The sequence below is a fragment of the Emericellopsis atlantica genome (genome assembly GCF_019669845.1).
Source record: "Emericellopsis atlantica unplaced genomic scaffold F5Z01scaffold_23, whole genome shotgun sequence".
Lineage (NCBI taxonomy): Eukaryota > Fungi > Ascomycota > Sordariomycetes > Hypocreales > Bionectriaceae > Emericellopsis > Emericellopsis atlantica.
The window spans coordinates 22,039-47,066 of NW_025764725.1; the positions used below are offsets into that span (position 1 = coordinate 22,039).

Sequence of the window (25,028 nt, forward strand, 5' to 3'; positions counted from 1 at the left end):
CACTGCCGAAAGCATCACTTGATTACAGTGCGCCCAAAGGACATATCTTCGTAAAGCATTGTGAAGCACTTTCCTCATTTACGTCGAATGCCTTCCTTCTCAACTAACCCAGTAAAGCAAGTACGTATACCACTGTCTCGAGCGGGGAGACGCGGCGATCCACTGCGGTTTAGCGTCGAGGCAGGCTGGCTCCTTCAACTCGCTCGGTCTTTCCCTCCTCCTCTTCTCAACGTCATAGGCCCAGTCAGCGCTGTCAGTCGGTGATCGCCAGGTAAACGACGACGCGACCACAGCCACCGGCGTCAGACGTTACCTGATACATTCGCATGTCCATGTCCACACCAGACCTGCCTGGCACGACATCATCGCGCGTCCGCACATCTAAGGTACGGTTCGCACCCGAGCACTCGGCTTTTTTTGTTTAGCTTGGATGCTGAACGACCTAATCGATCGTGCACAGACCACCTCCGCACTCCTCAAAAGCCGGAGCTCCACACCTTGGGGATGTATCCGTAGTTGCTTCATAGTTCATGCAGGGAACAAAACCACGGGAAGCTCCAAAGTCTTGGTGAATGTCAGGTATCGCATTGCTTTTGGTGTTAGACAATATTGCTAAAAAGAATTGCGCTGCCTGGCAATATCTTCGGCGCTCGCCATAGACTGACGAATGATAAAAAAAAATCAAGGGGTATCTCGAGTGAACCAAAGCATTGTCACGCCTGACGAGTCCGTGCTCTCTGGTAGATGACGGTCGTCTCCAACTATGTTTGAACAACCCGGTCCTGAATATCATTGCTGATGGCCCGGGTCACTATCGCTGTTCAGAACGTAGACCGAGTCTCCAAGGAATGGTCTTCCTTCCTGGCTAGCCCACGCTTGGGGCCTTGGAAAATGGTGTTGAGCTGCTCTCAGCGGCCCTATAATTCTCGAAACAGAGCTGGTCGGGTTTGTCCAAAAGAATCAAGCAGTGCTGACTAGCCTCCGACTGTTGGCGCCGGTCGTGCGAGCAAGCCGCCACCTGAGGGACGCTGCATTTTGACGTGCCTGCGGACGGGTGCAGTATCAGATGGGCTGCCCAACGCTTCTTTGGCCTTGCCCTCGGGCCATCACCGAGTCAACCTGCTGTATAATCGATATAGCGGGGCAGCTCAAGCCTGACCACCATGTCTGAGGGACGACGAAGTGCTCATGGAAGATGATCTCAATGGCCTCTTTCCCAAGCGATCGGTTTGCGCCCTTCTGGACATCCGCCGATCCCCAAAGGTGCTAAGTGCGCTTCGTACGCGTTCTCGCGCGCAGGTAAGGCGTTTGTTGTGGGATGAATTTGCAGTTGCGCACAACTGAAACCTGTGTCCGGGGCGTTTACGTGCCAACTAATATCTGATCAAGCACATTGTCCAGTAAGTCAATGTCGCCCTCCTCGGCACCTTCCCACTCCAGAGTGGTGTCGACGTCCATGGGTTCTCCCATCCCGTTCATCACGGTGGCATCTGGCTCGCCATTGACCAGTGCTGGGACGTATTCGTCGACTTGGTCCGTAGTCTCGTGTCCAGAGACATAGGAATATTCGTTGTAATTCTCGAGTTCGCCCTCGCGATAGCCTTGCAAGATTTGTGTGCGCAAGGCTGGGAAGTGGGAGAAGCCTGTTTCGCCCACCTCAATCGCGAGGCGAAGATCAGCAACAGTCAAGGGGCCGCGCTCGCTAGCTGCTTTCGCCTCCACCGGCAGAAGACCATTTTTGTCCCTGGTCAGTCTCCCGTTCTGTGCAAGGTTCTCCTCAAGATGAAGCTGCTTCGAATATTGTGCCGTTTGGATCCAATTGATCCCCACGCCGAAGCCGGCGTTGCCGGCATCACCGGGTCCATTACTTCGCGTGCGGCTGAAGATTGTTGCCAGATTCTCTTTGATAAATGTTTCCACAGCCACGGTGAGAAGCTGGGGTGCCTCGGGGGAGTGGCCACTTGCCAGACCGGCCTCGTAACACAATGGGAGCATGCGGCCGCTCACCACATTGCTATCCGGGAACTCGCCCGATTCAATGGCGAGGGGCGCATTGTAGCGCTTTCTGATCTCGATATCAAAGTCTGCACGGTCAGTCTATCATCAAGTCTCTTTGTCAGGCAATGGGGCTTACTCATGTTGGACATGACGCCTGTCGCGCTCTGCGCAAGCTCGGGAGCTGGCGCTGGCTTGCGCCTTATATCTGAGAATACATTGGCTAACTCTTGCTGAGGGTCGAACTGCACCCGTTAGCTGAGTCCAAGATTCAAGTGCACCAACACTCACATTATTGTGTGATAAGTCTTTGATGCGCCGCCTGTCTCTGGCCGGCAATTGCATCACGCCACCTTTCAGAAGACGTTCCGCCGCATCGCCGGTGACAGGCTTGCTGCCCTGAGGAGCGGTGGGCTTGTCGTTGGCGCTGACCCACGCAGCCTGTCCAGGATCTGGGACCTCCCTCGATACATTGGCAATCATGGCCATGATCAGGCGATTGTGGTGATGTACTTTTTCGCCATTGGGACTTTGTATCAAGGGGTCGATTATCGCAGAGAACTCGGATTGGTTTAGGCGACCTGGTGTTCATTAGTGGAAAGGTTCATCCTTCTGGTGGAAAGGCAACTACCATATGCCAAGTTGGCGACCGTTTCCTTGTATAGAGTCCATTTTTCCGAAGGGATCTCAGCCTTGATCGCCGCATAGTATGGTTCTAGATCTATGCGCGTCGGTATGATTTGACTCGACTTGGGCTTGGACAAGCCGCCTGTTGCCGACAGCGCCTTGGAAGATAGTGTAGGCGTTCCAATGCTTATTGAAGGGCGGCTCAGAGCCGATGGATCTATATCAGGCATCTTGAGCCCGTGGCGAGGAAGTTGGTAGGTTTCGTGAGGTATACAATTGCGCCCGTAGCCTCAAAGGTCGACAATCCGAGGTTAACGACAGGCAGCGTGTGTCGCGTCGTCGCGGCCGGGCTCGGCAGGGCGGCTATAACGGTGGAAGATGGTGCATGAGATACAGGTCCCTGGTAGTCTAGAGCCAGGCGACTCGATCAATTGGGTTTATGCGATGGTTCGAACGGGTTGGCGCGTGCGAGTCGATGGCGACGTATTGCGCCCTTGATGGATTGAGGTCAGTCGTGCAGATGCAGGTGCCTGAGCGTTGGAAATTTGGCGCTCGGCCGACTCGAGGATGCGAGTTGGAGAAGTTTAGGGTACCCTGTCCTGCACCTGAGTTGCGTGCTATGAGAAGTACTCGCTACCTGCGCGCCCAATCCGGTGACATGACCTCGAAGCCCCTCAGATCGCGTCTCCAGGCCGCAACCGCGTCTCGACTTGACATTGATTCAACAACAAGCTTCCGTCTTTGCCTTTGCGCTCGTCAAAAGTGTCTCCTTGGGGCCGCAACTTTTTGCGGTAAGCGCGCATCGCGAGGATGCAGCCATGCCTCCCGATCGCATTTCCAACGCCATTGACAACTTGATTGCGCACATCGTCCCTCGAGACCCTACCCAAGACGACCAGGCCGCGCAGCAGCACCATGACACCTGCTTCGAGCTCGCCAAGTCTTTGATAGACAACAAGTATGTCTCCTCACTGGGAAACTTTGGACTGTGCTAATGGCAAAGCCCTGCCTCCCCCGCTGTCGTAGCGGACGTCAACCATGCCTCCGATTTGATCAAGCGCAAACTGATCAAAACCGATCCCAACCAGGCACTCCAGTTCTCGAACCTGTACTCGAAGCTCTTGTCGCTTCCCGTTCTTGAAAACAAATGGGCCATTTTGTACATGCTGTACCAGCTCGCCGACTCGCCGGACCCAAGCGAACCTCTCCCTCTCAGTCCCATCAAGCCTTCGGCGCCCAACTACCGCGAAGCAATCAGCAGAGATGCGCTCCGGCGACATGGACGCGAAAGCACGAGGGCACAGGGTCCACTGCCAAACTCAGACGAAGGACAATTCAGAGAAGCGTTCCAGCAACATGGTCTTGAAAAGTTCCCGCAGAGGGAAGCAGACCTAAAACCGGCGCAGCCTGATGCTGTTCCTGGTACACCGAAGCGCGACGTGTCTTTGAAATCGACGCTTCTCGCCAACAATTACACAGACATAGATCCACCCGAGGCTGCGATCCTACGAGATCTTCCTTTCACGTTTCAGGGCGTTTCTTCGACGACTCTCCCCTTCACAAAGCAAGATACGCTGCAGCTGCCTCCAACTCTCCCACTTCCAATTGTGTCACTGCTGCACACCCTCGCTGAGCCATCGCTTCTATACCGTCGGCTCGACTCTTTCTGCAAAAGTCCAGCAAAGGGACTCTTGGGCCAAAGCCTTCGTGCTGCTGTCGGCGGTGAGCTCAGGGCCTATCTGACCCTCATCGCCACCTTGGAGGGACAGATACGCAGGGCTCTTGCTGTCATTGATGATTCCGCACCCAGGGGCGGCATCGGCAAAGCTGGGGTCACCCTGAAGCGCTGTGTGGTCTGGACGAGGGAGGCTACCATGGGTCTGAGACTGTTGTGCCTCATTGCCGAAGAGTCGGAAAAGAAAAAGGGCGGTCAGCTTATTTCTCTGATTCACGGGTTCTCGTCGTCACACGGTGATCCACTGGTGGCCGCCTTTGCCGAGCGGTTGTTAGGCAGCTTTACCCGCCCGTTCTACGATTTCCTCCGGCATTGGATCTACGACGGCGAACTGTCCGATCCATATCTGGAGTTCTTCGTCAGAGAGCAGGCTCCAAATGCGGATCCAAAAGGCAAGGGGAATGGCAATGTCTGGGAGGACAGATTCGAAATCGACAAGGAGATGATCCCGAGCATTATCACCCAAGACTTTGCGCAAAAGGTCTTTCTCATTGGCAAGTCTCTCAACTTTGTCCGACATAGCTGCAACGACTCTCTGTGGGTTGAGAACTACTCCAAAGATGCCTCGAAAGAGTTGAGGTACGGCGACACCACGACGCTCGAGGCCTGGATAGACGAGGCGCATAAGACGACCATGAAGCGACTGATACACCTGATGGCCGACAAGTTCCATCTGTTTGAGCACTTGCAAGCCCTCAAGAACTACATTCTACTGGGGCAGGGCGACTTTATCGCCCTTCTCATGGAGTCTTTGGCGCCCAACCTGGACCGCCCGGCTGGCGCACAGTATCGACACACCCTGACAGCGCAACTAGAGCACGCTATCCGTGGATCAAACGCACAGCATGATTCGCCCGAGGTTCTGCGGCGCCTCGATGCTCGAATGCTGCAACTCTCGCACGGTGATATCGGGTGGGATTGCTTCACGCTCGAGTACAAGATTGACGCGCCTGTCGATGTCGTGGTGACGGAATGGGGCAACCGACAGTACCTCAAGGTCTTCAACTTCTTGTGGCGCATCAAGCGTGTCGAGTTCGCATTGCTGACGACTTGGCGCAAGTGCATGACGGGGGCGCGCGGTGTGCTCCAAAGCAGTGATGAAACGGTGGCACAGACGTGGAAGTCGACACGCGGCACACTGGCCGAGATGATACACTATGTTGGGCAGCTGCAGTACTACATTCTGTTTGAGGTCATTGAGTCCTCGTGGGGCGAGCTCCAGAAGCGCATCACCAAGGAGGACTGCACGCTCGACGATCTGATCAAGGCGCACACAACCTATCTCAACGACATTACGCACAAGGGCCTCCTGGGCCCGAAGAGACGCGTTCATGGCACGGCGGACGATGATGATCGGACATCGTACCTCGCCCAACTAGGCGACATACTCCGCTTCATGCTCAACTACCGCGACTCAGTTGACGGCCTCTACAGCTGGTCCGTGTCGGACTTTACGCGTCGTCAGGAGGCCGATGTCCGGAGCACGCTGGAGCGCCAGGAGGATGACCACTTCCCCGGCTCGACCAGCGTGGCGTCCGAGTTCCCGGCGTTACAAGAACGGCTACGGCATCTAGGCTCGTCCTTCCGCACCAGGTTGCAGCTGCTACTGGGCGATCTGGCGTACCAACCTGATGTGGACATGAGGTTTCTGGGCGTGGCCATGAATTTCAACGACGTGTATCAGCCGGCGAGGCGAAAGGCCAAGACCACGGCGGCGTCGGCGTCAGCGAACACGTCAAAGGCATAAAGGGGTTAGTTATTGACGATGTATGAATGAACGACATTTGTTTTCCACCTCGTATCTTTGTGAAATCCGGCCCGTGAGAAGGAGGAGAGAGAGACAGATAGAAAGCATTTCCGTTAAGAATCCGTCCGCGCGACCCACGTCAGAGTGATGGCCGTCCCCTCACACCCCCTCCCCCTTTTCCGCTACTGAAGCTCCTGACTCGCCGGCTGCATTGGAGTCGGCCCTGGGGAGCGACCCGGCGTTTTGCTTTTGCTATGGTCTTATCTAGGACGAGATGTTCGGCGCAGCTTGATCGGTGATCCAGGGGCGGGGTTGTTGATAAACCAGATATTCTTGTTGGGGATCGAACAGGAGTGGTGTCACGGCATCACATTGGTGGGAGCCAGCTGTTGATGGAACATGATATGACAAGATGGTCGACTTGAGGGCCGGCGCGTTTTCGAGTATTAGTACGAGATGGTGGTGACATTGACCTGCAACTGCAACACAAATACGCAGAGTTACGTATCCATCATGTAACCCATCGAGGATTCCTGTGAGTGAGCTATCCAGAAGTGAGTATGGAAACCCGTAGCGTAGATCACCGGGTAAATGTGCCCGACACAACTTGAGGGCACTGTGTCGAAAGCCTGCGGTGGAAGCACCTTGGAAGAATAGTCGAGCGATTTGTCAAAAAAGTGTCTCGATTTCACATCGAGTTCCATTCGTAGCTAGGTCGTGGCCTTTGGTGGCTGAATACGTGATGATACAATGATACAGATCCCCTTGCCCCTTTGCTAGTCCTCCTCACAATGCCAATACATGCCATGCCTCTCATTTGAATTCATTACGCGGGGTCTAGGGGGGACCGCAGGCCAGGATCTAGTCCGTGGATCGCCCGCTCTCTGAGGAATCTGTCTTGGCCAGATTCTCGCCATCCTGCATGGGGCCGTGAAGCGCCTCTTCAAAGACGGGCTCGGGCTCGTGGACCTCAAACTTTGTCTTAAAGTCGTTGACGTGGTGGGACATGGAGAAGCTGTTGGAGCGGCGGCGGGGGTTGACAAAGGTGAAGTTCTCGTTGGCAATATCGTCGCCGTAGCTGCCCCTGTTGTTGTGCACGTGTCCAAGTCAGTCACTGTTGCAGGGATGCTGGGCGTGGACCAGCTCGGCAGAGTGGGAGAGAGAGGGGACGTACCAGTTGCCTCGACCACCACCGTCCTTCTTGATCTTCTTGGGGTCTGTGTCTGCGAAGCCACTCTTGGCAAAGAACTTGGGCATCACCTCGACGGGCAGCGCGGTGCCCTCGGCGATGCCCTTGTGGTCACGATCGTTGGCCTTGTGAGAGCGTGTCACTGTCGTCACGTTAGAGAGGCGTGCACATTAGAGGATGCATGAGGATGATCGCACTGATGGGGAGGAGATGGCTTTATTGATGAGAGCGCCTTGGATGATGGATGGATAGATGGATGATGGATGATGAAAAGCAAGAGGGAACCAGACTGATGCGGGGGAGAGTTGATATGGTATAGAACCGGGAGCTTACTGTTGAGGTGGAATGGAGCTGAGGGGAAAGCTCAAGGTTGCAACCCAAAATGGCGGTTCTCTTATCAGGAGGACGAGCAGGTGTATGTTTGGAGGCTCGCTGGACGTGGAGTACTCGTGGAATACCAAAGGCAACGGCGGTGCCTGTCTCGATGACTGCTGGGTGAAGTTGAATTGTTCGATTGACGTCTCTCAATGTGACGGAATTGATGGGAAGAGAGAGTGATTGCCTGTGTTACGCAAACAGGACCAGCGAGGGTGTGGCAGACGGGAAGCGTCTTATACTCTCGCCGGATAGCAGACGACCTAAGCTGCGGCTCGGGAACAGCCAATGAGATCGGCCAATTGGCACGGCAAGAGCCCCTGGGGGCATAAAACGTGAGAGAGGGGCCCTATCTACAGTGGTACTTGCGTAAACGGTAGAACTAGAGCCGTGAGGTGATGTCGCGTTCATCGCGTGACCTTTCGTCAGAATCACCCAGAAGCAAGCAGCTCCGCTTCGGGCTCCACACAACACAGAGTCATGGCATGCTCCGGTACCTGCGTTCACGGGCTTCCCCTTCCCATCTGATAAGGCAGATTGAAGCTGCATTGGCCATTTCCAAGGATAAGCCTGATCAATTGCAATTGAACCACCAGGCACAGAGACCAGAGCTGATGACGTTTGCTCAATTCATGGAGACGCTCCGCAACGCACGATTGCGGGGTACCCCATACTTTTCAGGGTAGGTCGACCCACTCACCTGCTGCCAGACATTCTGCTGGGTTCGGTGAGATTGATCACGAGCACCGACTAAACCGTCCTAGCATTGGATCGTGGACCACCGGTTCCGATGTCGCCATTGTCTACAACCCCCGAAGCCGGAACACGGTGGTGATGGTCACTTATGAAAGCTACGCAAGGTACCCGCAGCCAGGAACCTCCCAGAACATTGACAAGACCTCGTGATACTTTTACTTAGTCGAATATCAACTGGCGGGCTTGACGTCAAATGGAACAAGGAGCAGCCAAGTCGATTTTCTATTACCCAGCTATCGCTCAACTCTGCATCATGCTGATATTTGTGAATAAAATATGTGAACCTCTTTGAACGCCAATCTTGGTACATGTCCCCCCACCCCATCCCCTGAAACCCATATCAAAACAGGACAATCTCCTTATTTCCCACCCATCGTGGAGAACTCGTTCTGGAAACGCAACTTGAATCCGTTGGTGAGCGCACGCATGTCCGGGTACTGGTACTTCATGAGCTCGTAGGCTTGGGGGATGACCTTGACAGGCAAGCCCACACACTGGGCGGTCCTGCTCGCCTTGAACACGAGCCAGAAGTAGCCCGGGTGCTTCGTGTCCACGCAGAACGCGTACGTCGAACGGTTGGGGTTGGCGTCGATGTAGGTCGTGAGCCATTTCTCTGCACATTGTTAGCATTGCGCCCGCTTCGTCTTGCAGACTTCTATTAGCAAACGTACCTGTCTCGCCCCGCGACCGGTTCTGGAACTTGTCGTGGCGCATCAACTCCTCTGCCTTGCGTGCCATAGCCTTGACGTGCTCGACAATCAACTCATCGAGATCGCTGTACGTGTACTTGCCGTCAATGCGCAGCAGCTTGCCCACAGAGAACTCGTTCTCCTTCTGCATCTCCAGCACGTTGATGTGTTGGAAGACACCGTCGGCCACCTTCCACGTCACCGCCAGATGGTCGTTGCCCTTGGACGAAGGACGGATCACCACGTCTCCGATCGACTTGGAGCCTAGGTACTCCTCGGCTTGCCGCGAGTTGAACGGGTGGAAGTTTGGATGCTTCACGACACGCTGCACGCGGCCCGTGTGCTTGTCCTTCTCACGCATGTCCTCCTTGTCGGCGGCTTCCAGGTCGTAGTCCCACCCATCCCGTCCGTGATTGATCGGACGGCGGAATGGTATCCGCAGCGTGTCCTCACGCATCGACAGCTTGGTGAGAAATTCCTTGTAGTTGATCTCCAAGATCTTGGCCTGAGCCGTCTGGCCAACACTGAGTACGTCCTTGAGGGACGCACGGTTGGTGACTTCGTGAGACTCGAGACGACCCTCGATGCCGCAGTCCAGTCGGGCAATGGCGAAATCATCCTTCATCACGCGGATATTGACAGGGACAATCATGCCGTCACACAAAGTTCGGGCTGTCTCGCCTGTGAACGTGGTGAAGATGTCAGCCGTGCTCAGTGTGGCGAAATTCCTGCGCAGCTCTTCGTAGGGCGCTTGGAGCTCGGCGCGGATGGTCTCGAGCGTGGCGCGCTTTCGTTGCTGGTAGTTGGTCTCCAGCTGCTCGGCATATTCTTCAAGAACAAGCTCGTTAACCTTGTCTTGTTCATCCTGCTTGAACAGCTTGCGGACAATGGCACCCGAGCCGTTCTCGTCCACCTCGGCCTTGACATCTTCCTCATCGAGTTCGAGCGCATCGGCCGCCATTTTGCGACCCAGCTCGTAGTCCTCAGGGTGAACACGAGTATTGTCCAGAGGATCCGACGATGGGTTTGTCTGATCGTACTCAATGTAAAGGAAACTGGCACAGTTGTTCCACACCCTGGGACCGACGACGGGAACTTTGCCACTATCGATATCGCCGACTAGCTCATCCCTGGTGTTGACGCTCCCGCCATTAGTGTTGATAGCCTTGATAACACTCGTCGCTTTCCTGGGACCCAGGCCAGCAACAAACGGCAGCAGGTTGGCGATGTACGTGTCAGACATGGCCTCGTTGATGTTGACACCACACAGGTTCACCATGTCGACCATGGCAGACTCGAGGTATTTGTCGACCTTGTCTTGCGGCAGCAAGTTCTGGCATGGGTGGAACAGCAGGGATGAGACGTCCTTGCCCAGGGCAGCATACTCCTTCATGGGGTTCTGCATATACCGGGCCAACCCCACGCAGTAGCGGGTGAACGGATTCAACGAAGGATGCTCGGCGTGCCCACGTTTGCTATCCTTGTACAGCCTCGCGACCTCGTCATTCACCACCATGACCTCGAGTGGCTCGCTTCTCCACTCGCCCGTGTCGGGATCCTCGAATTCAGTGCCCAGCAAGTTCTTCTCGCGAACCAGGGCATCGAGGTCCCGCACCATCTTGTGCGAGTTGGCTGACCAGCCACAGCAGGCAACGACGTCGGGACGCCGGCGCTCCACGAGGTCCACAAATTCGTCGCGCTGTGCTTCGTCTCTCGCAAGGTTGACAAACTTGCCATGCTCCAGTACGCGGCCGTCGTCATCTACCCACGCCCAGAAAATGGGGTCGCGGCCAGGGTCTCCCATGCCGTTTGTCAGTGCCAAAACTCGCGGTGCCGTCCCCAGAATCATGCCCTTGGGCTTGTAAGGCGCTTGATCCAGGCGTTTCGAATACTCCTCACGCACTATCCGCAGCAGCTCGTCTTGGCAGAACGAGCGGACAACCTCCTTGACGCTCCTCGCTGTGATTCTCTCGAGCTTGGGGTAGGCAAGATCAAGGACCCGCTTGCGCTCGTCACGCCACTGCTCGGCGCGGTCACTGAAGTTTTCTGACTCAAACTCCTGGTACAGTTGCCTCCGGAAGTCATACCGCCGTGGCATCTCGACCTTGATGTCGACGAAGCCCTCTTCCTCAGCCTTCATCATCTTCAAGAACAGCTCAGGTTGTTGGACTAGATCAGCTACACCTTGGTTCTGGATGTACTTGATCTCGTAGTATGGATGTGAATCGTCGATACGTCGTAGACCCTTCTCTGTGCGTTTGCAGCTAATCTCTGCAGCTTGGTAGAATGACGTTCTGAAATGCTTCCGCATCCGCGGACTGGCAAACAACTCCTCCGAGTAAAGTTGACGGGCAGCATTCATGACAGCTTCACCAGTGTCGAAGGTGTTGTCAAGCAGATCGTCGGCCAGTTCCATGGGGTAGTTGGCGACATCATCCGGTGCAACCTTCTTGCCTTGTCGCAGCGCATTCTTTGCCAGTTGATCCGCCGTGATACCGTAGGCCTTGACAAATTCCGAAGCGCGCGAGCTGCGTATACGATCGAGGATCGTCATCTTGGAACCTGGCCTCTTGACCTGTGACTGAGTCTTGGCAGCAGCCAGCTCTCGTAATTGGGAAGAGTAGCGGAAGTTAAGGTAGTCCTGAACATCTTGCAGCTCTTCCATGGTCAGAGCCTCGGCACTCATCTCCTCCACGACGGGGTCGTCAATCTCGAATTGGGACTTGAGACTTTCGTACGACGCATTGAGGGCGTTGCGCTTGTCCACGAAAGAACGGAACTTGATGTCGAGCTCCAGAATCTTCCACAAGTCGTCCTGGTTCAGAAGCTTCTCTGCAGAAATGGAGAACTCGTTGCTGTCTGGATCATCGCGGTTGGAACGCGTCTTTGTCGTATGCAGAAGGTAGTCTTTGCGGTGCTGGAAGACGTAGGGAACCTCGACTTCGTCAACAATGAAAAACTCGAGGACTTTGCTGATAGCGCGGCCAAATGGTCCTTGGAGGTCCTGGGGCAGACTCTTTTTTGGCCAGATCTGGTTGGTGATCCATCGGCCCTCCTCGCGGAACTGTTGGTCGGACAGTTGCAGGTGCTTAAAGGGTTCGCGATCCAGCTGGAATCGTTCGGGTTCGTCGGTGAAGCGGATCGCGTTGTCGTGGTCCGTCAACATTTTCTCCTTGAGCTGACTTGGCTCGAAGACGTCCTTGAGTTCGATCTGCCCTTCTTCGCGTTCGCGGTCTTCTTCCTCATATTCCAGTTCAAGTGCCCATCCATAGTCTTCGCCATTGCCAAAGATGGCCTCCATGTCATCCAGTGCGTCCTTGTCGAGGCCTGATGTGTCGACAATGGCACCCACGCCACGGTCTCTGGGTCTCGCGACTTCGGCATCCTCTATTTGTTGCAACTTTTCGGCTTCGTCTTCGGGGAAATCTTCCTCAATGAAGTCGTCGAATTCGTCGGCTTGCGGGCGAAAGGTGGTGCGGCCGTACGGCCGTTGATCAGCGCCCTCCTCGTCATCGTCTGAGAAGATTTCTGTCAACCCAGGGGGCTCGTTCGCCGGCTCGTCGTCGTTCCGGTATCCTCTCTTTAGGCGTTTGAACTTGGACTACTCATCGTCAGCTCCTGCAGCCCTGCATCAGTGCGCTGACTCACCTGAGGCTTCGCTTTGACGGGCGCTCCATACTGCTCGCCAATGAGGTCCAGGTCATCGTCGTCGAGACGCTCTTCTTCTTCTCGGTCTCGATGTTCACGTTTCCGTTTGACGGCGGGCCGAGCTTCGCCGTCTTCCTCATCTTCCTCTTCGTCGACGATGAAGCCTTCGCGCACCTAGTCAAATCAGCTTCGGCCATCCCTCATGCCCTCTGAGGTGAACATACCTTACGCGCTTCCTCCTCATCGTCGTCATCCTCCTCTTCTTCGCTGGAGTCGTCGATGTTTCCATTCTGCCTTTCACGGGCTTCGCCGGTCTCCTCATCAAAGGACTCATCATCCTCTTCGTCATCGAGCTCGGCCTCACCCGAGATGAGGTCGCGCATGGACGTGCTCATTTTGCCGATGGGGGCAAATGAAGAGGTCCCGAGTTATAATTGCCACAAAGCCAAATGCGTTTGAACAGCGCACCTAGCACTCGGGACAATGTTGTGGGGAAGTGGTAATTGTAGACGTCGGGCTGGGTTTCGACGCAGTCAATCGTGGAAGGCCTCGCGCGCCTCTGAAGATTCGAATAATGAATCGCATCGAGCTCCAACCTCGTCGCGTTGGTAGGACAGGGGGGCACAGAGGCACGGGTGTAGGATTTTCCGAACCCGATGGCTTACTCATCCAGTCGACAACCTTAGGTAAAGTACCTGTACTCTTGGCAACTCTCAAGACAATATGAATGAGAAATATCATCAGTAAATACTTTTCGAGAGATTAAGCCTCCGCACGGGTTTGTAGCCTTACCATCTTGGATTCAAGCGTCGTTATATTTTCCATTCGTTGGTGATAAAACTCTCAATCTCGCAATTACCAGCATTTTGAGCCTTTGGGGTGACCATTGGTCTATGCGGCGAGGTACACGTTCCGTGCGAAAAATTCAGCCCGTTCAACATCAAATTGTATGGACAATACAATATCAGCATTTCCGGGCCCCTATATCGTTCGTGACGCCTTTTATTGACCGGATTTGGAATCCTATTTGGTTCACCAATACCTAGACGGTCGATCACCCCGAACGCAGGGTAGGTAAAACATAGCAGCAGGAGGGGCCGCGATCAAAGCCCATCAATACTAATTACAAGGAACCTTTGGACATAATCTGGGTGCATGCTATATCATGAAACGACCCAGAGCTGGGTTGCGTTCGCCTACGACTTGGTCGACGATTTGCCACAGCAATGCTCGACAGCAACAGCAATGTGCAACGCTTGACCCTTTGGGGCGGTAGCAAGTGTCGCGTTTTGGTAGACGAGAGGTGTGTCAAGTATATTACCAATCGCGCCAGGTGCTTTCCCGATAGACGATCGCACGTTTGCCCGATACTGATTGCGATGCTGCACCCTTTTACCCAGGGTGATTGGAATGAAGGCCAGCCACGTCACAGAAGCTGGCAGATTCATGAAAGACCTTGGGGGCGCGCGGACGGCAGAGCGGGCGGATTTGGCGGCTTGTCAGGAAACTCTGAGGGGGCTCCATGCTCCGTGCATCAATTAAGGCCGTAAAGACATACTATCTAGCTTCACGGTGCGATGAAATTAAGCGCTCCTAATTGACTTTGAAGTGGTGGAAAAGTTGTGGAGGAATTGGGGGTTCAACATGGGCGCCTAGAATAGTCGCTAAAAATGACCCCTCGATCAGGGGCGGCGCGGGACCTACCTTACCTTACCTTAATGATCAATACCAGATATGGCCGTATGATCAGCTTCCCATGTTCTCGTAGACAAATCACCCGGATGCCTAATAAAGGGGTTCGATAAAGCAATGAGTCGTACAATGTCCTCTGCGCCGCACATTGCCCCTTACTGTTTCGACTACCACATGCGCTCTCGCTGTGACTGTGATAGATGCGACCGATCAGGAGTATTACTAGCGTTGACCCCACTCACCTCTCAGGGACTTGGAACTGTCTCATCCATCCACTCTCCCCGTACCGTACGATAGAGAGCGTGATCCTACGCTCAGCACCGGCCGGTCGACCATTACTTTGTGTCGACACCCTCCAGAGTACCTGGAATCATCACGACTCTCATTCAAGAGCCGATACCGGTCCTTGACGCCTGCGCCTTTCGCCTGTCCGCTCAAACTGTTGCTCGAGCACCAAGTGCAGCCGAGTGCAGCTCTCGATATTGCTCTCGACGATTCCTCCAGACTCCTTTGACTTTTGAAGACAGAAGACTGCTGCGAGCACGACTCTCGAACTTCCTGCGCGAGCCTTGTCACACCGTCGAGCACGCTCCGTACGTGTTCGCATTACTATCAGACCATCTTCGCCAATAGCCGCGGGGAACCCGAGTCCGTGTTTGGCTGGCAACGCATCCAGTCCGGCTCCTCCTTTCGAAACCGTACTTCCGTTTATTCAAGTCGAATTCAACAATACCGTTAAAATGGCCGACGGATTCGCCCCGCGCACCATGAAGCGCAAGAATGTCAAGGGCCTCGCCTTGACACCTGCCGCTCCCAAGCCGCCCCCGACCGCTGAATCGGCCGGCGGCCGCGACGACGGTGGCAAAGATGGCCAACTCGAGATTGGAATCGAATACAAGCTCGATCTGCGACCAGAGGACTTGGAGGTGGTGCGTGAGCTTGGCTCTGGAAACGGTGGTACCGTGAGTAAGGTGCGGCATCTGACAACAGGCACTGTTATGGCTCGCAAGGTATGTTTCCAACCCATGTTCAGGGAAAAATGACTTGCGCTAAGAGAATCAGATCATCCATGTGGAGGCTAAGAGGGAGGTGAGGAAGAGAATCGTAAGGGAGCTGCAAATCATGCACGGGTGTCACTCAGACTACATCGTCAACTTCTACGGAGCGTTCCTGAACCACAACAATGACGTTATCATGTGTATGGAGCACATGGATGTCGGGTAAGTCCTCCTGGTCATATGGGCAAGGTATCTTGGCTAACAAATAAGCTCACTTGACTGGGTATCGCGCGTTTTTGGTCCAGTCCGCGTCGACGTCCTGGGCAAGATCGCAGAGGCGACGCTTGGTGGCCTCACCTATCTCTACACCAAGCACCACATCATGCACCGCGACATTAAGCCGTCCAACATCCTCGTCAACTCGCAGGGTGGCATCAAGCTCTGCGACTTTGGTGTGTCAGGAGAACTGGTGAACTCCATTGCTGATACTTTTGTCGGAACATCGACGTACATGGCACCCGAGCGAATCCAGGGCGAAAAGTACACCGTCAAGTCGGACGTGTGGAGTTTTGGCCTGTCTGTCATGGAGCTCGCAATCGGCAAATTCCCCTTTGCCGCGAGTGAGCAGTTATCAGATGGCGACGGCGAACCAGCTGGTATCCTGGATCTCCTCCAGCAGATTGTGCATGAGCCTGCACCGAAGCTGCCCAAGAGCGACGCATTCCCCAGTATCCTCGAGGATATGATCCAAAAATGCTTGTACAAGGAGCCCGACCTGCGGCCTACACCGCAGGATCTATATGTGAGTTTCGATAGAGATAGGTCAAGGTCGACGCTTGCTAATCAATCTAGGATCGCGAGCCTTTTGTGCAGGCCGCCAAGAGGACGCCGGTTGATCTACGTGCCTGGGCATGCGGCATGATGGAGCGCGACAACCGCAAGTCTCACCTTGCGCCTCAGCTGTCGCCCTCGACACAAGATCTCCTCCGCTCCAAGGAGTGGCCCACGCAGACCCAACAGCAGCAGCAGCAACAACAGCAAGCCAGGGAGGTTGCCTCTGACGAACGCAACATTGAAACCCCAACCTCGGGCGAGATCCCCATTGCTGGCACTGGGTACGTCTCGACGCGCGACTATGCGCCCTCTAGCCGCTCACCAACGCGCAGCACCACCAGCTCCGGCGGACGAACGCCACTGCTCCGCGGCAACACCACCAACTCAATACCCAAGGTTGCCGGGTACAGCGAGAATGGAGGTCACGCACCTTCGGGGTCGACATCTTCCACTACATTTGCGCTACCCGTTCGTCCAGGGCCTTCGGGTCACATGGCGCCGCCACCCCCCCGGAACGCAACGCCTGATGGATCGAGGAGGGAAGCCAGAGAGGCAAGAGACGCGCGGAGGCAGCCACAATACGGCCTGCCCCCGAACCCAGCATATAATGTCTGAAAACAGTGAAGAAAGGCGGATTTTCTCAAAGCAAGTCTAGCATAACAATGGCGTAGATTCTTTCATTTGACATTGATCTCTCTCCCTTGGAAACCCGCGTCAAGAACCTCAATGAGCTCCTCCAGGCTATGAATCACCAGATCCGTATGTTCATGCTGACTCAAGTCCCTGTTGACGTCGTTGCCGAGCAGGACAGTAGCAGCGCCAGCTTCCCGTCCCGCGGTCATGTCGTCGATACTGTCGCCCACCATGATCAGGCCGCTGCCGTCACCCCGCCCGTCATCACGGACGAGTCCCCATTCCTGTGCAATGTGTAGGATACCCGCTGGATCTGGCTTTGCAGGCTTGAACTCCCTCGTCACGATGGGGTGGAATACCGAGCCTTCCAGGAAATTCGTCAGTAGATTTTTCACGGGCACGTCAAAATTCCGTGTGCAAATAGCCTTCCGCACTGATCGGCTGTCGAGGTAGTCCATGAGTGCCCTGAGTCCCGGCTGGGGCTTCTGTGTCTCCATGGCCTTGCGCTCAATGGCGCGGATGGCGTCGTGGGCGGCAGGCTGCTTGTCTGCCGGTAGCTCTTCGATGTGGTGCAGGATGTCAGTGGACTTTGGTATTCCAAGGGCTGCCCGCATGTCTGAGAACATATATGTCTGGGGTTCACTACATGGGATGGTCAGTCTCGCTCACGTTTTTCAAGCAAAGACTCGTTTATGCACAGGCATGTTGATCAATGTACATGCGCAGCGAGCCCAACTCACCAGAGTGTCCCATCCATGTCAAAGACGACGCCTCTTAGCACAGGCAGCTCGCCTGCTGCTGGCCTCAAGCTCTCTTTCAGAGGCGCGAATCGTCGAGCGGATGAAGCCATTGTCGCAAAGAGCCTTCTGTACATGGAAAGGCGAATGTATGGTCAATGAAAGCTGCAGGTCTAGTTCTCCAGGCTGATGAGAGTGTTGGGAAGCGCAATTCTAGGATAATCCCTTTCGTTACATCAAAGAGAAGTCAGTGACGATGTTATCCTATTACCAGGTAGTCCAAAGCTCAAGTGGGTACCCCTGTGCGGTTGTGGCTGAAGCACCCAGTCCAGTCGTCACTGTGGCTTATGCGCCTCCAACCCCTGCGACCCTGTCTGCTGGTCCCATGGCGCGGTACGGCGCTTCGAGGTCCATCCTTGATTGAAGGGCTCCCACGTCAGACAGCCTACACGGGAGCTCGACCAACCTTCCTTTCCCTCCAATTCTATCGAACCTTGGCTTCTGGAGCTTCTTGAGAGGTTACACCGTCAAACATGATCATGTGCTGATCTCGTCGAAAACGCTGTCATGAGCCCCGACGAAAGCTCCCAGTCGGGGCCTTGGGGTTTGCGGCGTCCCAACAACAATAAACGCGGTGTAAGTGTCGCGCACCATTGGGCACGAAATCTTCGACCACTAACAACAAAGAAAACAAGGAATGGCACATTCATTATCCCCGCGACCGGCGAGCGATCTCGACGACAGTTCACCCTCCGAACCACCAGCTCGATTTCGGCCGGCGATGGCGCCAGTGATACCCTATCGACAGCTGAAACTGTCGGCGGCAAGATCAAGTCAGTCGCAAAAAGGGCCAAGGACAAGACCATTGGACTCTGGTACTGGTTTCAATCCGACGAAGGCCATGCCGTTCTCAAGTGCACCTTTGCCTATCTTCTGGGCAGCGGTGGTACATTCTTCCCGCCATTGTCCAACTTCCTTGGCCACCGTGACGGAAAACACGTCTCTGCGACCATCACCGTCTATTTCCATCCCGCGCGCTCCGTCGGATCCATGATCGAAGCCGTCTTTATCGGGATCATTGCCATCCTGTACGCCGAACTCATTGGTTTCATATCCATGGAGGTTGTAATCTGGGGCAAGGAGGCGTTCGACATCGTCCAGCCCGCTCACGTCATGGTATTGCTGCTCTGCGTTGGAGGCGGATTGGGGTTCGTGGGTTGGGTGAAGCAGCGGCTCAACCAGCCGCTTGTAAATGTCGGCTCCAGCTTGACCTCCATTGCCATCATCACTATCATAACCAAAGAAGAGGCGATCCAAGGCGGGTACGTGTCGGGCGAGAAGCCGTTGCAGATACTCAAGCTTTTGTTGCTGGGTGTCGCAAGCACCGTTGTTGTCAATCTCCTGGTGTGGCGCGTCTCAGCAAGACGCGTGCTACGGCAATGCATGATCAAGGCAGCTGCCGCGCAGGCTGACAGGTTATCATTCATCACCAGGGGGTTCTTGAACGGCACCGAGGAAGAGATGGACTCGCCCGAATATGCCAAAATGTCGGCCAACTACAACAAGGCCTACACGCAAATGACCAAGATGCTCCGCGAGGCCAAGAATGAGCACTACTTTGTTGGCACCGAGAAGCTCTACAAGCTGGACAGGAGCCTTGCCAAGTGTATTGAGACTGTGGCTCAATCTATTGGTGGTCTTCGCAGCGCGTTGGCGGCGCAGTTCATGCTGCTGAAGGAAGTCCCCGGCGCGGACCCCAAGGACCTGTCCACCCTGAAGCGCAGCAAATCTTTCCACATGGACGAGGCCACAGAGCAATTGTCGGTCATCAACGAATCGGACGAAGATGCGGAGAGTGCACACATGTATCGCTCAGAACCGACATTCGACAGCACACCCCTATTCCGAGCCCCCTCCGATATCTTCGCCCATTTTATCAACCTTTTAGGACCTTCTATGAAGTCACTGGCCTACACGCTGTCCGAAATCCTGCGCGAGTCACCATTTGGCGAAGACCCAAAGAATGAGATCACCGTCAATGATCAACTCCGTGAAAGCCTCAAGGATGCAGTCGCGTTGTACCACGAGGCTAGAGGCAACGCGTTACATGAGCTCTATCGTAGCATTGAGATGGGCCGCGTGCGCTCCGAGAAGATCCAGGCCGACATTGAAGAAGTGGCTGCTGCGTGTGGCCACTTTTCGTTCAGTCTGCAGGCAGTTGCTGAGGAGATGGATTCTTACCTGGACGTTTTGGAAAATCTTAAATTTGAGACGGAGCACAAAAAGAGGAGCTGGAAGTTTCTGAGGTTCTGGGAACGATGGAACAAGGCTTCGTCGCACTCGGATCCTCTCGGTCTGGAGGAGGCGGATCGCGAGCAGCTATTGCCCAAGGCGGGTGTAAGCCGACTGAGGCGGAGTGCTATACCCAAAGGCATCCCGGATGAAATGGTTGCGCGACGGGACACCTTCAGCTGGGAGGCTGCCCCAAACACGAGCATATGGCTCCGCAAGGTTTCGCAGGTGATGCTCAGGACGGCGCGATGGTTCACCAGGGAGGACGTCCTCTTCGGTATCAAAGTGGGCATTGGTGCCATATTATGGGCCATGTTCGCCTTCATTCCGGCGACCCGACCTATCTACGAGACCTGGCGAGGAGAATGGGGTCTCCTGTCGTACATGATTGTCAACGGCATGACAACTGGCGCCGCCAATACGACAGGCCTATCCCGATTCTACGGTACGCTGATTGGCGGTATCTGCGCCATTGTCGCTTGGCTCGTCGGGATGGAGAACCCATTCTTGCTGGCCTTTTGTGGCTGGCTTGTCGCCCTTTACAACTTCTACCTCATTGCCATCAAGAATGCTCCTCTTGGTCGCATGTCGCTACTGGCGTACAATGTCATTGTCCTGTACGCGTACAGCATCTCGCAAAGAGTCGATGACGACGACGACGACGAGGGCGGCACAAGCCCTCTGATCTTCGACATTACCTACCATCGTGTCATCGCGGTGACGTTGGGTATCGTGTGGGGTATCCTCGTGTGCCGTATTCTGTGGCCCATTTCCGCCAGGAAGAAGTTCCGCGAGGGCATGTCTGTGTTGTACCTCCAAATGGGTCTCATCTGGAAGAGGGGGCCTTTAGGCGTGCATCTAGACAGCGAGAGCACGCTGGACTACATGCGCGAGGGCGAGCAAGCTGCCCTGCAGCGGTATGGTGAGTTATGATTGTTCTCTGGGCAGCAGCAAATGACTAACATCCCCAGCCTTTAAACTCGAGTCTCTGCGCAACTCGGCCCAGCATGAATTTGAACTGCGAGGACCTTTTCCTCACGCTGCCTACGGGCGCATCATGCGCTCCACGAAACACATACTCGATGGCTTCTATGCCATGCGCCTTCTCACACAGAAACGAGCCAGCCTATCCGAGGGCGAGCGCGCGCTGCTCGAATTCACAGCCGAGGACCGTGTACAACTTTGCCAACGTATCTGTCACGTCTTTCAGGTACTGGCCTCATGCATTATGCTTGAATACCCCCTCACCGACGCCATTCCTACAGTAGATAGGAACAAGGACCGGTTGCTGGGCCGGATTCACCAGTTCCGGAAGGATCACATGATCGCCCAGGCGGGTGATGAAGGCGGGATGAGCGCGCTCGTCATCGCCGAGGAGAAAGACTACGCGCTTTTGTACGCGTACCTGCTGGTGACGAGTCAAGTGGCCGAGGAGTTGAAGAAGGTCAGGATGGAGATTGAAAGGCTGTTTGGTGTGCTACATGAGGAATCGCTGCTGCTAGAGTAGGGGTTCCGCGCATTCGATACATGTGACGTGCGTGGCCACTCTCAAGTCAAAGATACCATCAATCTCATGAGACATCTCTTTCCAGTGATTCGACAAGCCTTTGTCTTGGCCTGATTTTATGCTTGTAGTATCTTCATTATCTCATATACGGCTTATTTGACCGTGCCTTTGTTGATGCCAAAGATACATTCCCTCGTCCTACCAAGTCCACCCACCTCGTACTCGATCCATCGCCCGACGCCTCTGCGTCCCTCGACAAGTACGCTCCCGGGGTTCATCACGTGGCACCCCTCGTACGTCACGCAAAAGGTGGGCGCGGAGGTATCGACCAGCACCATGGCGGTGGGAAGGGGGTATATGTGTAGGCTTGATGCAAAGTCCCAGTGTACAGGCCGGATTGAAGGCGGAAACGGTGACATGTACCCCTGGTCGAGGATGGACTTGACCATTTTGCGTGCGGCGTGGGTATCCGACTTGCTCTCCGGTTTAGAGCCCTCACTCACGCCTTCGTCGTTCGTCTGGCTGGCGTCCACTCCTTCGGGGGTGGAAAATGAGGGCGCCGCCACGTCAAGGTCCATAGCGTCCCCCTGTACCTCTTCGGGCACATCCTGCCCAGAATCTTGTGGAGGTTTTAGGTGAACGCTCGTTCGACGCAGCCGAGACGACATGTCGTCCCGCATGACGACGATTTCGTGTTCTGGACCGAAAACAGTCATCCGGGCGGGATTGCTCCCCCATATCGCCTCGCCTTTTACAGCTGCAGCATTATCTGCGTTTGCCGTCGCGAAAGCTCTTCGCACGCGCGATGTGAACATCTCTGGTACCCCTTTCCTGGGCAAGGGCGTCGATGCCCCCGCCGTGAATGATGAGACCCATCCGTCGTTATCGCCCGGTACGAAGAGAAATGTCGATGCCTGCAGCAGGTGAGGAAAGTCGGCGAGGACAGACGCCAGAGCGTCGAAATACTCCTTGTACTCAATGGAGCCACCACTGCTCCCTCCACGTGCCAGGACAGCATGCGTGGTGAAGTTTCCCGTTATGACAAAGGATAGAGGTTCGGGGGTGTTGTAGATGGACAGGATCTGTCGCAGTGCCTGCAGAGCTCGAGGGTTGTCCAGGTTCAGCTCCCCTAGGATGACGATCTTGCTCCTTCGCCCCTCAAACGACGGAGAGAGGAGGCGATTCTGGAGGCGCCTCATCTTGCTGCCGAGAGCGCGTGAGGACCCAACGCCCAAGAAATCGATCCAACCAAACCCGCCGCCAATAGTGTGGTCGCTCCCGCTTCCGTCGCTGATACCAAGCGTTGCCTTGCGCTTCTCACACGGCGGCTGGCCGATGAAGAAACCCTGGAACTTCCCACCCAGCACACCTCCCACGCCAGAGGTCCCACTAAGACCCTTGCCGTGAGACTCGTCCTCTTCCTCGTAGACACCATCAACGAGTACGATCATCCCTGGGCAGAACCAGGCCGAGTCGGCTGGGATGGAGACCGCGGACTTGAGATCGAGGGCGATCGTGCCTGAGAGGTCTGAAATAGCGATGCCACCGGAGGGAAGTGTCACCAGCAGGCCGAGGAGCATGTGGCTAGAGCCATGGCGTCCTAGCAAGTTTGCTATGGGCGTAATCTTCAGGGATTGCTGGTTGGTCACCGTCTCTTTCCCGACATGGTGCTTTCGCGATGCCGAGACCGACGATGTCTGAAAGGCTTCGTTTCGAAGGATCCGTTGGTGGATCACATGGTATCGATTTCGGAATAATGTCGTTTTATGATCGGCGGGCGGTAGCAATGACGGTTTCGACGTCTCCCTCTCAAAGTGTTTTTTACCCACGTTGAACAGCAGACGGGGCTGCTGGTACGCATCTACCACCTGCAGCCACGCCCGAGGATCGTTTGCCTCGTCATCCTCGTCGCCCTGCTCTTCCTGCACACCCTGCGCTGACATGCCAAAACTTGCATTGCTGTCCTCTCGAGGCGGCCCGCTTGGTCGCAATCCCAATCGCGTGTTCAGATCATCCTCGCCGCTGAGTAGCGAGTCACTCCGTTGCAGGCCCCGGTTGGGCCCTGTGATTTTGCCGCCAGACATGTTTCCCTCCAAGGTTTTGAGGATATCGTGGAGTTCCTTTGAGGCGCCATCCACCATGACACCACCATTCCTATTCTTCCATGATCGCGCAATCTCCTCGAGCACACGCTCGGCTAGGCCTTCCTCCCGCCATCCGGAGCCGCAGTGCCGCCCGATGAAGCCAGCGAGCTCTTGTAGCGCGGACGAGGTTAAAGTGAGCGAGTGTTTCTTTGTAAACGTTCGGAAGGCGAGTGGTCGGAGTGTCGCAGGCGGGAGAATTATGGGGAGGATGGTCGTTTTGGGGGCATTGAGAGCGAAGGGCTTCAGAGGATGAGCTGGGGTGCCAAAGGCCGGTGAGGACGATGGCAAGTTGGAAGACGGAGGGATGTTCTTGTTACGGAAGAGTGGTGCGGGCGTCTTGTCCATTCTGGCGGCTTGGGCACTTTGCGCCAGGGAGAATAGTGCTGGTGATGGCGTCGCCTAATAATCTAGTACCGATCCATGGTAATAGAGCAAGGCGGCCAGAGGTGGGATGTTGGAGACGCGTCGACGCGTTGAGTGATTCGCTTAGTTGCGTATTCTGGATAAGCGAATATCTCGCGCTGGACCCTTGGTGATATCATCGCCCAGAGAATCACAGCTTCTACAGTTACAGCTTTATTACAGTCAAATCAGAAAAGATGTTGCCAGCAGCGTCCTGTCGATGGGTCTCGAGGAGCAGAGCTCTTTTGGCTCGCCCCGTCAGCACCCTCTCCAACAACAGTCACATTGTACGTTTCCTCTACCCGCAATGAAGGCCTATCTAGTCTAACATGTCCAGAAAGTCTTCAATGACCCAAATAACCCCGTCAACCACATTCTGACCTACCTCGACAACGACCCCCCAATCAGTCGCCTTGCCATTGGCACTACTTCGCAGATTCCCCCCACACCGAACACATTCAAGGAGAACCGCGAGTTCATGAAGATCCTGGATCAAGTCGTCGAGCAACACGGGCACGAGGACAGTGACGTGACCAACCAGGCACAGGCCTTCGCGTCCACGGGCGGTTTCAACCTAGGCTCGGGCGGTGCCTTCGTCTCCGGTGCGCAGCGTCGACAAAACAGAGGCTCATCAGCGAAGCAAGGCGCGGGTGGGGGTGCAGGCGGATCGGGAGCGGGCGGCGCGTCTGCGCAGGGTGGCGCCGGCGGTGCTGGCCGAGGCGGCTGGGTGCATCTGAGCGATCGGAGGAACCCACCGGACTTTGGGCGCATCGCCTGGCCGGAGGATATCCTGGGCAGCGTCGAAGTGGACGACACGGGCAACGTCGTGGGCAGGTGCCAGCCGAGTGGGACATACAGGGTGTTGACGAACGAGGGGATGCTGGGCCTGAGCCCGTTTCTGAGGGCCAGGTTAATAGAGAGGCTGAAAGAGGAGGCGAAAAGGGGGCAGTAGATACACGGGGCGTGCTGTATGATCTACACGCTGAGCTATGTACTTTACCTGTAAACTAGTCTACCGTACTAGTAGG

General features: G+C 55.3%; 9 protein-coding genes across 9 annotated transcripts; 4 read left to right on the plus strand and 5 right to left on the minus strand.

Annotated features, from left to right (window-relative positions):
* Window positions 1–1,077: 1,077 nt before the first annotated feature.
* Window positions 1,078–2,956, minus strand: F5Z01DRAFT_243802 (transcriptional regulator of RNA polII, SAGA, subunit-domain-containing protein). The gene is made up of 4 exons (XM_046258431.1): window positions 2,627–2,956; window positions 2,287–2,576; window positions 2,135–2,240; window positions 1,078–2,084 (listed from the first exon to the last, which is right to left on the minus strand). Exons 1-4 carry the CDS (start codon window positions 2,850–2,852, stop codon window positions 1,363–1,365), a joined length of 1,344 nt encoding a protein of 447 aa, XP_046115920.1. The 5' UTR covers window positions 2,853–2,956; the 3' UTR covers window positions 1,078–1,362.
* Window positions 2,957–3,440: 484 nt separating this feature from the next.
* Window positions 3,441–6,104, plus strand: F5Z01DRAFT_676245 (Spc98 family-domain-containing protein; the record flags this gene model as incomplete). Its single annotated transcript, XM_046265234.1, has 2 exons — window positions 3,441–3,580; window positions 3,626–6,104. 2 exons carry the CDS (start codon window positions 3,441–3,443, stop codon window positions 6,102–6,104), a joined length of 2,619 nt encoding a protein of 872 aa, XP_046115921.1.
* Window positions 6,105–6,534: 430 nt separating this feature from the next.
* F5Z01DRAFT_244477 (uncharacterized protein) lies at window positions 6,535–7,714 on the minus strand. The gene is made up of 3 exons (XM_046258434.1): window positions 7,627–7,714; window positions 7,279–7,418; window positions 6,535–7,188 (listed from the first exon to the last, which is right to left on the minus strand). Exons 2-3 carry the CDS (start codon window positions 7,359–7,361, stop codon window positions 6,966–6,968), a joined length of 306 nt encoding a protein of 101 aa, XP_046115922.1. The 5' UTR covers window positions 7,362–7,418; window positions 7,627–7,714; the 3' UTR covers window positions 6,535–6,965.
* Window positions 7,715–8,631: 917 nt separating this feature from the next.
* F5Z01DRAFT_661631 (transcription elongation factor SPT6) lies at window positions 8,632–13,326 on the minus strand. The gene is made up of 4 exons (XM_046263897.1): window positions 12,986–13,326; window positions 12,762–12,935; window positions 9,096–12,714; window positions 8,632–9,037 (listed from the first exon to the last, which is right to left on the minus strand). The coding sequence occupies exons 1-4, from the start codon at window positions 13,154–13,156 to the stop codon at window positions 8,784–8,786; spliced, it is 4,218 nt and encodes a 1,405-aa protein (XP_046115923.1). The 5' UTR covers window positions 13,157–13,326; the 3' UTR covers window positions 8,632–8,783.
* A 1,702-nt stretch (window positions 13,327–15,028) lies between these two features.
* On the plus strand, window positions 15,029–16,931 carry F5Z01DRAFT_244576 (kinase-like domain-containing protein). Its single transcript, XM_046258435.1, has 4 exons — window positions 15,029–15,463; window positions 15,516–15,673; window positions 15,722–16,253; window positions 16,304–16,931. The coding sequence occupies exons 1-4, from the start codon at window positions 15,194–15,196 to the stop codon at window positions 16,898–16,900; spliced, it is 1,557 nt and encodes a 518-aa protein (XP_046115924.1). The 5' UTR covers window positions 15,029–15,193; the 3' UTR covers window positions 16,901–16,931.
* Window positions 16,932–16,962: 31 nt separating this feature from the next.
* F5Z01DRAFT_676248 (HAD-like domain-containing protein) lies at window positions 16,963–17,768 on the minus strand (the record flags this gene model as incomplete). The annotated part of the gene is made up of 2 exons (XM_046265235.1): window positions 16,963–17,560; window positions 17,659–17,768. 2 exons carry the CDS (start codon window positions 17,766–17,768, stop codon window positions 16,963–16,965), a joined length of 708 nt encoding a protein of 235 aa, XP_046115925.1.
* Window positions 17,769–18,031: 263 nt separating this feature from the next.
* On the plus strand, window positions 18,032–21,540 carry F5Z01DRAFT_661639 (60S ribosomal protein L19). Its single transcript, XM_046263898.1, has 3 exons — window positions 18,032–18,291; window positions 18,343–20,869; window positions 20,919–21,540. Exons 1-3 carry the CDS (start codon window positions 18,223–18,225, stop codon window positions 21,452–21,454), a joined length of 3,132 nt encoding a protein of 1,043 aa, XP_046115926.1. The 5' UTR covers window positions 18,032–18,222; the 3' UTR covers window positions 21,455–21,540.
* F5Z01DRAFT_661640 (DNA polymerase alpha/epsilon subunit B-domain-containing protein) lies at window positions 21,541–24,125 on the minus strand. Its single transcript, XM_046263899.1, has one exon. The coding sequence runs from the start codon at window positions 23,941–23,943 to the stop codon at window positions 21,607–21,609; it is 2,337 nt and encodes a 778-aa protein (XP_046115927.1). The 5' UTR covers window positions 23,944–24,125; the 3' UTR covers window positions 21,541–21,606.
* Window positions 24,126–24,197: 72 nt separating this feature from the next.
* F5Z01DRAFT_676251 (uncharacterized protein) lies at window positions 24,198–24,952 on the plus strand (the record flags this gene model as incomplete). Its single annotated transcript, XM_046265236.1, has 2 exons — window positions 24,198–24,287; window positions 24,338–24,952. 2 exons carry the CDS (start codon window positions 24,198–24,200, stop codon window positions 24,950–24,952), a joined length of 705 nt encoding a protein of 234 aa, XP_046115928.1.
* Window positions 24,953–25,028: the final 76 nt, after the last annotated feature.